Here is an 11,060-nt window from a genome sequence, read left to right as displayed (position 1 = left end):
CATATGTGAAGAACCAATCTTGGATCAAAAAGTAAACTGGTGTTTCGTTTACAGGCATTCGTGATGGGATGATGATCATTAGGTCAACGAGTAGACCAAGCAATCCCGGTATGACTGAGATCTGTTCATTGGAGTTTGCAAGTTCATCGGAGTAAATTCCATCTATGGTTTTGTGTGTTTGTACTACTTCAGTTTATGGGCTTTATATGATTCAAAGTAGGCCATATTTCGTTAGCCGCATGTAATATCTTTATTTTTTTGGCCCATGAAATATCTAAGAGGCCACTTTGGTGATTTAAATACCAGCTAGGGTTTTATGTGGTTGTATCTCCTCTGACCTCTCGTGCCTCTCCCCTTACTCAGGTTAGCTGCTTATATCCGGCCGATCTCTGGATCTCTGGATATAACTTGACTTTTACTCTTTTCTGTTGTTTCGTTTGCGATTGAGTTTGAATAGTTGTGTTGTGCCGTTGTTACAGAAATGGCAAAGTCAAAGAATCACACGGCGCACAATCAGTCTGCCAAGGCGCATAAGAACGGAATCAAGAAGCCAAGGAGGCACCGTCACACCCCAACCAGAGGAGTAAGTCTCTTTTTACGGTTCAAACCTTAAATGATTTCAGATTCGGGTTATAGTTTCAGAGTTTGATTTTCGCGTTCTTGTGAAATGATGTTTCAGATGGATCCTAAGTTCCTAAGGAACCAGAGGTACGCAAGGAAGCACAACATCAAGAGTGGCGAGAATGCTAGCGCTGAAGAGTAGATCTTTTGATCGCCTCATAGGCATTTTAAGGTTTTTTATGAATTTCACTTTCTTAGACAAAGAACCAATGTACTACAATCAGGGATTGTGTCTATTTCAAATTCTCTTATTTTGCAAGTTACTTGATTTGATGCAATTCTTTCACTATATGTTTATGTAGACCTAGAATCTGAAAGCTGAACTGGATTTACATATTTAGGTTTGTCTAGCCTTACTTGAATCAATCTGGTTTTATTATCAATGCCTGCTACTGTTTTAGGTTCTCATTTCATGAGAACTCCGAATTTCTTTCTTTAGGTTCTGATTTCATCAAACTGCTTCTATTCTAATCATATGAAAACAACCAGATTTGCGTACATCTACGTTATTTTCCTTGCTAAAAGTATTTATGTATCATCTCTCTATTGCCAATAAGTCAAATATTAAATCTTAATTTGCAACATTGATTGGAAATGTTTGTGTAGATGCCAAATCCATGGTCTCAAATTGGTTTAAAATACTTGCAACACAATTGGGCAATTTGTAAAATTATATGTTTTTTTCGTGGGTGTGGTGTTTAACTGTTTATGAAAGTAAAGTGAAAATAAAAATTGATAAAGCGGATGATGACGAAAGAACCCTTGTTAATTGTCTCATCTTATATGCCTTTATCGGCTTTTTGACCGTGAGATTTATCTCTCGTCCTAGTTGCGATCTCCCTTTTCAGGGAATGGGTGTTCCGACACTTCAGGCGCAAGATTGGAAGTTAAAACCTGCTCGGAATCTTATGTATTCCATGTGGCAATGGTTATCTTGGTGTTTGGCAATCTGGCAACGGAGAGCTATCTGCCTTTTCGAGTGGTCCATTTGTGTAGTGGAACTCTTTATCTTTAGGGTGTTTAATCTTCTTGCTTTATCTTTTTATTCTATTTATGTTTCTTGTTGTATTAAGGTCTGGATGTCTGTTTTCAGTTATGTAAACAACAATCCATGGCTCTCTATCCTCCTTTGTAAGTTCACCGGTCTTTGTTCGGTTCTCCTAGAGGGAAGTTTGTTTGTCTGTAACTTAGTATAATGGAAAGTTTGTTGAAAAAAAAAAAAAAAAAAAAAAAAAACACGAAGTGTACAAAGCTCGTGTCGTGGTTTCGATGCCCTTGTCTCGCCTTTTAGTTGCACTTCGGATAGATCTACCAACTACCTAATGCCACGTGGTTATTTCTTTGACCACACAAGCCTATGCACTTCAGAGCATCACTAATCTCACGGCAACAACTATCAAAGTCCCACCTGGCGCCTTTTCATTGGATATAGAGTGCTTACACAGACAAAACATTTCCGCTTGTCATTTCTTCTACGTCACAGGCTGTCATTTTTAAAGAGAGCGAACCAACTCGCAGCAAAGGAGCGCGTGGGTATAGCTCGATGGCCTTTCAGTGAATAACAATGATACTGAGGGTATTAACGGAATTGGCTCATAACGTATGAAGAATTATATTATTTTTCTGCTGCTTTTATCTTTTTATCTTTTTTCTTTTTTTTCTTCTTTCTTCTCTCTTCTTTCGGGTTTCGAAGGTTGGGGAAAAGCTTTCGCAGAAGAAAATAAAAAGCTAGAGAGAGAATGTCAAAGTTTTTTTGATGCTCTGTTTGGAAATTAGGGTTTCTTCTTGTTTGATTTCGTCCCCTTTGAGAACTGAATCTCCCGCCTATATCGACGGCGTCTAATTCCTATCCTCTCTCGTTGCTCCAAAACCCTAACTTTACTACCGTCCGTCATTATTTCCACTTTCTCGGCTCGATTTGTTGTTGGTGGTGGGAATTTCAGTGATGGGCGCCCCGGAAAAGTCGCAATCTAATACCAATTCGATGCAGGTGTGTCTCTAGCTCTCGTTTTGTTTTACTTTATTGGCTCACTTGATTCGAGCTGGGTTTGTTTTGATTAGTAGAATTTCTTGTAGAGCTTCTGTAATCATATTGAATCACTCGTGCTTTGGAGCTGTGTTATTTATTGATGAAACTCATGGTGACCCAGCAAATTACTGTCCAATTCAATAGGTATCTCAGTTTTTAGAGCACACAGAAGATGAGATTTGTAATTTTACTCGTTTCTATGGTTTGTGATTTTACTAATTTCCCGGGGGTTTAGCGTAGGTTCACTAGTTTCTGTGGTGTTTATCCTCTTTTGAACAGTGTACCATACCCGATAATCTGGAGTAGCTATTCCACCATGTGGTAGACCTTACTTCTTCAGATAAAACGGATCTCAATTATTGATACACTAGGAAGTTGCGTTGTTTTGATGAATTGTGATGAATTGAGATGAAGGGTTTGTTTTCTTTCTTCTATACACTCTGGGAACTGCCTTCTTACTCTTGTATTCATTGTTCAGAGAGTGAAAGTCTATCATTTGAATGAAGATGGTAAATGGGATGATCGAGGAACTGGGCACGTAAGCATCGACTTTGTGGAGGTCTGTTGTGATTCTAATTAACTTCCTGAATTACTCCTGCTGCCGGTATTCTGCAGCACTTATTATGTAAAAAATATTTCCAGAATTTGTAGCTAAATGGAAATGCTATATGATGCAGCGATCTGAAGAACTCAGTCTATGCGTAATTGATGAAGAAGATAACGAGACCTTACTTGTTCATCCCATCAACCCTGAGGACATTTATAGGAAACAAGAAGGTAGCCTTTGTGCGTTGTGGTTTGATTAGCTAAGATATTTTGGGGTTTTCTGGTCTTTTGGATAATTGGTATCTGTTTCAATGTACAGACACAATAATCTCATGGAGAGACCCAGAGCGCTCAACAGAATTGGCTTTAAGCTTTCAAGAGACTGCGGGGTGCTCTTATGTATGGTGAGTGAAGACCGTTTTCCTATTATCCTCTTCCTGTCACCCCTCATTTGTACACATATTACTATATTCTTGACTGCAAAAATGCTGTTTTTAATATTCAGGGATCAAATCTGCACCATGCAACGAAATTTGCATTTCAGCTCTCTTAACAGTAAGAAATTTCTTCTCGAGGATTTATATTAGTTGAGAACATCTTTGTTGATCGTTATTTACCTTTTTATTATATATTTAAGATATGCTTATTCCATATATTCTGTACTGTCATTTAAATCAATTTTGGAGTGTGTTTCAGTTTTTTGTAATAATAATGCAAGGGCTTTAGCTAGGTTTGTTGATCCGTGGGTATTTGGATATGAGAATATTTGAATATAAAGATTTGTTAGCGCTTGCATGTTTATTTAAACTTTCTTACTAACTGTGTTTTTTTTTTTTTTGAAATATCTAATATAAATGCTTAATCTTTTTAACTGTAGCCTAATTACATTCAAAGTTTGCATTTCAATTTTACTGTTAAAGTATCTTGAGAGTTTTACTGATTATATAATCATCTGTGATTGAACAGGCGAAACATTTCACAGCTTGAATAGTGAGTTGAGGGAGCTTCCTGCTGTAGAGCTTACTACTCTTCCCCTAATACTAAAGGTTTTAAAATTCTACACTGCCCCTATGCCGTAGTGATGTTGTATTTCTTTAAGATAGTATTCTTTACCTATCTCTTGTCTGCAGAAAAGTGCAAAATATTTATGAAGGCATCATTTTATTGTTTTCGCCTCTCGAATGTTTTGCGGTGCCTTTTTTCCGTCATCATTGGACTTTTTACTGTCTGGAGGGTTAATATTATTTGACAAATCTACTTCTATCCATTTGTGACTCCCAGAATTAGAATGGTCTTTCTCACTGTTATATTTATCCTCTCAGTGTGCATGAATGTGCTATCAATCTGTGGAAGTTTCTTGTTTACTAATAATGTCTATTGATGCTCTGAATTTGTTTCCTGGGATTTGTTTTCCCAAAGATTTAATTATATATTTCCAATCTTCCTTGCAGATTGTTACAGAGAGTGGCATTACAGATCAGATGCGGCTAACCGAACTTATTTTGAAGGATGTGAGTAATTGAGTATTCTTGTATTCTTGTCGTTAATCTTATACCATTCTCAGGTTATCCTTTGATACTGTCAGTAGACTTAGGGTTTTTCATGTTTACAAACAAGCTCTAGCAAAAACATCGTTATTGAAACATTGAGCCCTATTTTCTTTGTATTTTCATCTTTGAGGTACTTAAAGTTTGTGATTTTAGTGTCAGCTCGTTACTTTATATACTGTTATCATTTCTTTAGAAGTAGATTCTGGAAACCTCCTTAATCTACCTTTTCCCTTGGTGCAGCATGATTTCTTCCGGAATCTGATGGGTGTATTTAAAATATGCGAGGACTTGGAAAATGTTGATGGCCTTCATATGATATTCAACATTGTCAAGGGAATCAGTTAGTATTCACAAACATATAATTATCATGTCTTACATCCACATATATCAGAATTATCTTTTGATGTCCATTATTTCTTATATCTTTTATACGCAGTTTTGCTTAACAGTTCTCAGATCTTGGAGAAAATATTTGGAGATGAATTGATTATGGAGATTATCGGATGCCTTGAATGTAAGTTTGATGTCATTGGTCAAAGTTAATGATGCGAATGTTGTAAAAATAATGACAGGCATTACCTCAGAATGTAGCGGTTGGATATCTGTTGCATAGGCCTTCTAGATACTATTTAGATTCTGTTGAGACTTATATTGGAACTTTCTTGCCCATAGATGCCGAGGATTGTACTTGTGGTTTCATATCCTAAGTTGTTCATGGACACCAAAAACTTAGGTTTCTTTAGTTATTAGGTAAATAGTTCCTTGCTGGATCTTATAGCCATGTTCTTAAGGGATTGCATTTGCGACTGCGTATATTATATCCAGTTTGTTTCTTGCTCTTATCTTGGTCGTTGGCTATATTTAGCAATAAATGACGCTGCATGTTGTTACACCTCACAGATGATCCCGGTGTTCCTCACTCTCAGCATCACCGGAATTTTCTGAAGGAGCATGTTGTTTTTAAGGAGGTAACACAATCTTGCCTTATGCTATTGGCTTTACGTTGGTCAGAACCAGTTAACATACACTGTACTTAGGATTGAGACTTTTCTTGTGACTAGAACGCAATTTCTTGTTTTTTTGTTGGTAAGAAGAGCATGCTCGTTATGGAGACTTTGGGATTAGCGTTCTTTGGCTTTCAGAAATGAGGATGATTGGATTTTTTTTACTTTATCTTTTTACGATTCTTTAGTATAATATCCCTTTATCTTTGTAGGCTATACCAATTAAAGATCCCTTAGTCCTGTCGAAGATACACCAGACGTACAGAATTGGTTACTTGAAGGTTGGATCCCATAATTTTTCTAAAAACCTTTACGACCTGTTTCTTGTGGTTTTAGGTCTCTCACCTTCTGTCACCTTTTACAGGATGTTGTTTTGGCTAGAGTACTAGATGATGCTATAGTTGCAAACTTGAATTCAGTAATCCATGCGAACAATGCCATTGTAAGTTTTCCATATAAATGCTATCACATACATGACATTGCAAGCCTGCATTCCATATTCTTTCTTTATCTGAAGTGTATCTTCTCCAGGTAGTTTCATTGCTGAAGGACGATAGCACTTTTATTCAAGAGTTATTTGCAAGGTTGAGGTCGCCTTCTACATCTGTGGAATCCAAGAAAAATTTGGTATTTCCCGGCTTCAAGAGGCATTTGCTATTTATTTTAAGCCTCAATGGTTTTGTATTCGTGAATAACATTTATATAAGTTATTTTGGGAGTAAGAGATTATTTTTGGGATCGCCTTTCTGTAGCCCCAATGTTGAGATGATCTACATGTGACAACAGATGGAAACGATAGATCTTCGTTAGTATGATATGGCTGTTCAATTGAGCTAGCCAGACTGATGTGTTTTCATTCTCTATAAATAGGTATATTTCTTGCACGAATTTTGTAGTTTAAGCAAGAGCCTCCAGGTGGTGCAGCAGTTGCGACTTTTTAGGTATGTATTTACCAGAACCTAAATGCGACTGGTGTTTAACAGTTACTGGCTTCAGAACATTTGTAGTAGCTATTATGGTATCGTGACTGCTCTTTCTTTGTCAAGTGCTTCTTTAAGAATCTTCTTTGATGATCCTTTTCTCAACTGGCTGTCTTTTCAATGTTTTTTCAGGGACCTTATCAATGAAGGCATTTTTCATGTCATAGAAGAAGTCTTGCAGATTCCAGACAAAAAACTCGTATTGACTGGGTATACTATTTTACTGACTAATTATTAGACATAAAAGCTCATTGTGGTCACTCTGTTTCTATTTTCTTATACCTTTAAGAAATCTCAGTGGTAATTTGCTAGCTGAATACTCCAGATAACTATTGTTGTGGATGCAGGACAGATATCCTGATTCTTTTCTTGACTCAAGACCCCAACCTTTTACGTTCTTATGTTGTTCGGACAGAAGGAAACCCCCTCCTCGGTCTCCTGGTAATTTTCTGTGATCTTTGGTAGCCTTTGGATTGTTCTTTTAGTTGCAAGGCTATTCCTGTTTTCGTTTATTTAGGACTGAAATAATAATTGGCTCTTCGGGTAATAGGTCAAGGGAATGATGGAAGACTTTGGTGATAAGATGCATTGCCAATTTCTAGAAATTATCCGAACCTTACTTGATGCAAATGCATTGTCTGGTGGGGCTCAGGTGCATCCTTGTTTCCTTTCATACCTTATTTTCTGATAATTGGAACGGGGTGGTATTCTCCCCCTGATTTGTGTACCTTTTTTGAATCCGTGCATAGTTAAGCTTGACAAAAATAAGTTCCAAGTCTTTCTCTTACTTTCCACCTGGACTTGTTATTCTTGCATGTCCCTGAATAAGCAGAAGAGACTATATTCAAGAGTATTATTTTAAAATGTTGGCGATACTAAAACTTTGTATACAGTGTTCATCATGATATCTTCTAGAATATTTAAGGCCCTAAAATTTTGTGTTCCCTTACCCATTTGTCTCCTCTAATCTTGTAGATAGACATTCTTATTTCTATTGTGTACTTGATGCATTCCGTTTTAGCAGAGAGCGAATATCATGGATATCTTCTACGAGAAGCATCTACCTGAGTTAGTGGATGTTATTACTGCCTCATGTCCTGAGAAGTCGGGCAACACATCTGAAGGTGCTGCCAGAAGGATTTTCACAAAGCCTGAAGTCCTGTTGAACATATGTGAATTGTTGTGCTTTTGCATTATGCAAGATGCATCCAGAACAAAGTAATTATGATTCTTAGTTTGGTATATTTCTGATTCATTCTCATGCTGGCATTCATTTTATTGTGCAATTTCTTCTTGTCTGCAGATGCAGTTTTCTCCAAAACAATGTGACTGAAAAGGTTTTGCATCTCACACGGAGAAAGGAAAAATACCTAGTGGTCGCTGCTATACGATTTGTCCGTACTCTCCTCTCTGTCCATGTGAGTAGATTGTTTGAACCTGAGACGATATATTTTGGTCATTTGAGATAGTTCCTGAATGCTCCCTGTAGCTAAAAAGTTGAGGCATATTGATGTAGCTAATCATGATTTTTGCTAAAATAGTTACATAAACTTATCCTACTTGCCCAAATTTTTCCAAGTGGTAGGTATCATATCGTAGGCTTTCTGTAACGGATTAAACTGCTTGTGACAACCTTTCCTTCTGCACTGGGGCTACCTTTGATTCTCTATCATGACTGCTAAATATCTCATCAGGATGTTTCTAGGACTGCTATGTAATTGCTGAAATATATTTTGTATTTTAGGATGATTATGTCCAGAATTACATTGTTAAAAACAACATGCTGAAACCGATCATAGATGTCTTCATTGCCAATGGAAACCGGTACAATCTGCTGAACTCTGCAGTCTTGGATCTGCTTGAGCACATACGCAAGGTTTTTCTTTTCCACCTTTTTCCCCTTTTATTTAGTAAGTTGGGGATGTTAATTGTATTACTTATCCTTTATTCTTTTTGTGTAGGGAAATGCAACTCTGTTGCTCAAATACATAGTTGATACGTTCTGGGACCAGTTGGCCCCATTTCAGTGCTTGACTTCCATCCAGGCTTTCAAGGTTAAGTATGAACAGGTACTGTTTCTGGGTCTTGAATTAAACTTCGGAAAATTTTGTCTGTATCTTTGTGTAACAATTTGTCCTCAGTGTTTAGAAAGTGCCGGACCAAAAAGCACTGCTGATGCGGTTGATCCAAGAAGAAGAATTGACGAGCGTGCATTGGAGAAAGAGGAGGAAGATTATTTCAATGAAGACAGGTTTACCACTGGGTGTTAAAACTTAGATTTTTTTATTTCTTTTACTCTTCACCTTTTCTCACACTTTTTTTTTAATACTGACAGCGATGAAGAAGATTCAGCCTCTGCTTCTAATACACAAAAGGAAAAACCTGCTTCTAATATACAGAAAGAACAACCTAAGCCTCATCTTTCCAATGGAGTGGCTGCAAGCCCTACTTCTTCAAGGTATAGTAGTTCCACTATGGAAATTTGTGAAATGTATATATAATGCAACATCTATGATGGATTTATTGCTTCTATAGTCCGAGGTCTGGAGGCTTGGTTGATTATGAGGACGATGAAGATGATGAAGACTATAAACCTCCTCCCCGGAAACAGCCAGAAGCCTCTGAGGATGAGGAGGGCGAGCTCCTTAGACTGAAACGCAAATCCCCTTGCGTAGAAAGAGAACAAGAGCCGTCCAAGAAACCACGGCTGGGGAAAAGTTCGAAAAGGGAAAATGTATTTGCTGTGCTATGTTCGACACTGAGCCATGCAGTGCTTACGGGTAAGAAAAGTCCAGGCACCGCAGGATCTGCAGCCCGGTCAATAGTGGCCAAGGGAGCGGAGGACTCAAGAAGTAGTGAAGAGACTAATAGCAGCAGTTCAGATGATGAAAATCATAAGGATGGAGTATCGAGTTCTGAACATGAAACATCAGACAATGGAAAGCTAAATGGGGAAGAATCTCTGGTAGTAGCTCCAAAATCATCACCTGAAATGGCTGTAAATGGATCCTGAGATTTTAACACTCTGGACTCTTTAGTTGTGGCTGGGGATGGAAGGCACTCTCATGGGTGCAAATAAAACCTTCAGAGTGCAGACTGAGACATGAGAAACCGCAAAAGAAAGCTTTGGGCAACCAACGGAGGAAGAAATGTATAGTGAGCGCCATTTGAGAGGAGGTAACGGGTTCTTCGTCCGTAGTGTTTGCAGCCGTTTTTTATTTTATAATATTCATCGTTGAAAAAACTTAGCAGTCTCTCTGGTCTGGTCAATTGCATATTGTAAGACATGGTCTATCAGCAACTAACTCTTCTTAATTCAAGTTCCTAATGGTTTCCTTGTTTAAATCTCTTTTGTTTTTCTGGAAATGCGTCTCTCTTCGCTGTGTGTTAGGTGGTACAGCAGCCAAAGTGTGTTATATTTTTCTTGTTGTGTAACAGTTAGATGTTACACATGAGATATAAGATTTTTGATATTTTTGTATTCAGTTTTTGGATTTGGTTTTATATCATGGAAAGGTTCTTTTGGTTATAAGTTCTTCTTAATGAAATAATCCAACACAACTACTAGGCCTGGACACAAATATGGATCTACGTAGAACCGAACCGAACCGAACTGAAATTGATGGGTACGGTTCGGTTCCGGTTCTAGTGAAAATATCGATTGGATCTTAAATCAAAGAACCATGGGTATCGGTTTGGTTCGGGTAAGAACCGATATCCATTCGGGTACCCAAAAAATATAGCACATTAACCTATATTTATATAACTCAAAGTCTCAAACCTATCTAGACATAAACCTAGCTACCCAAACCTAACAATTAACCATATATCTTTCTTAGCCTCTTATATATTTCTCTGAAACCTAAAGAGAAACCCTAGTTTGTTCTCTCTTTCTCAAAGAAGGAGACGCCGCAGACAACAACTCTCTCTTTCGAATCATTGCAAATCAAAGACAAAGCTTCTTTTGGTGTCTTTAAAACTTGTGTTTTGTGGTATTTTTGAAACTTTGGGTGTCTTTTGACTTAATACTTTCCAAGTTTCAACTATTTTTTGAATTTGTAATGGTATGATGACTAATATGTGATGTTTCATTGCATACTTGCATAATTGCATTTGAATTTTGCATTATAATTCTATTGTTTTTTTGGTTCCAAAAATATCCGAAACAGTTTGGTTCCTATTCGGTTCCAAAATTTATTACCCGAACCGAACCCAACCGAATAGGAACCGAACCAAAACCGAACCGATATTGATTTGGTTCCAATATGGTTCCTAAATCTCAGAACCAAAATACTTGGAACCGAATGGTTCGGTTCTAAAACCGAACCGA

The 11,060-nt window shown here is 37.5% G+C and overlaps 2 protein-coding genes across 3 annotated transcripts; both read left to right on the top strand.

The window, feature by feature from the left end:
• Positions 1-265: 265 nt before the first annotated feature.
• On the top strand, positions 266-957 carry LOC9320672 (60S ribosomal protein L29-1). Its single transcript, XM_002884560.2, has 3 exons — positions 266-363; positions 480-583; positions 680-957. Exons 2-3 carry the CDS (start codon positions 482-484, stop codon positions 761-763), a joined length of 186 nt encoding a protein of 61 aa, XP_002884606.1. The 5' UTR covers positions 266-363; positions 480-481; the 3' UTR covers positions 764-957.
• A 1,294-nt stretch (positions 958-2,251) lies between these two features.
• Positions 2,252-10,211, top strand: LOC9318555 (serine/threonine-protein phosphatase 4 regulatory subunit 3). 2 transcript variants are annotated; one of them, XM_002884559.2, is made up of 24 exons: positions 2,252-2,611; positions 3,129-3,209; positions 3,328-3,427; positions 3,516-3,600; positions 3,702-3,751; positions 4,163-4,242; positions 4,648-4,707; positions 4,987-5,086; positions 5,183-5,260; positions 5,647-5,714; positions 5,963-6,031; positions 6,115-6,192; positions 6,282-6,377; positions 6,621-6,691; positions 6,863-6,940; positions 7,078-7,171; positions 7,281-7,382; positions 7,755-7,948; positions 8,034-8,148; positions 8,475-8,606; positions 8,692-8,799; positions 8,872-8,981; positions 9,066-9,188; positions 9,266-10,211. In XM_002884559.2, the coding sequence occupies exons 1-24, from the start codon at positions 2,567-2,569 to the stop codon at positions 9,741-9,743; spliced, it is 2,595 nt and encodes an 864-aa protein (XP_002884605.1). In that variant the 5' UTR covers positions 2,252-2,566; the 3' UTR covers positions 9,744-10,211. The 2 variants fall into 2 exon arrangements, with proteins under 2 accessions (XP_002884605.1, XP_020888040.1); XM_021032381.1 differs by having other exon boundaries at positions 8,692-8,981.
• The last annotated feature ends 849 nt before the right edge of the window (positions 10,212-11,060 follow it).

This window comes from Arabidopsis lyrata (assembly GCF_000004255.2).
Source record: "Arabidopsis lyrata subsp. lyrata unplaced genomic scaffold ARALYscaffold_3, whole genome shotgun sequence".
Taxonomy (NCBI): Eukaryota; Viridiplantae; Streptophyta; class Magnoliopsida; order Brassicales; family Brassicaceae; genus Arabidopsis; species Arabidopsis lyrata.
The sequence above is the reverse complement of the archived record's forward strand: the minus strand, read 5'-3'. Positions and strand labels throughout refer to the sequence as shown.

What these genes read in the sequence shown, in the direction of transcription:
- LOC9318555 (XM_021032381.1), top strand. Translation starts at nt 2,567, where the DNA reads ATGGGCGCCCCGGAAAAGTCGCAATCTAATACCAATTCGATGCAG. An exon ending in CAGCAGTTGCGACTTTTTAG is followed by an intron (nt 6,692 to 6,862) that starts GTATGTATTTAC and finishes ATGTTTTTTCAG; the next exon opens with GGACCTTATCAATGAAGGCA. An exon ending in GTACTCTCCTCTCTGTCCAT is followed by an intron (nt 8,149 to 8,474) that starts GTGAGTAGATTG and finishes TTTGTATTTTAG; the next exon opens with GATGATTATGTCCAGAATTA.
- LOC9320672 (XM_002884560.2), top strand. Translation starts at nt 482, where the DNA reads ATGGCAAAGTCAAAGAATCACACGGCGCACAATCAGTCTGCCAAGGCG. An exon ending in GTCACACCCCAACCAGAGGA is followed by an intron (nt 584 to 679) that starts GTAAGTCTCTTT and finishes ATGATGTTTCAG; the next exon opens with ATGGATCCTAAGTTCCTAAG.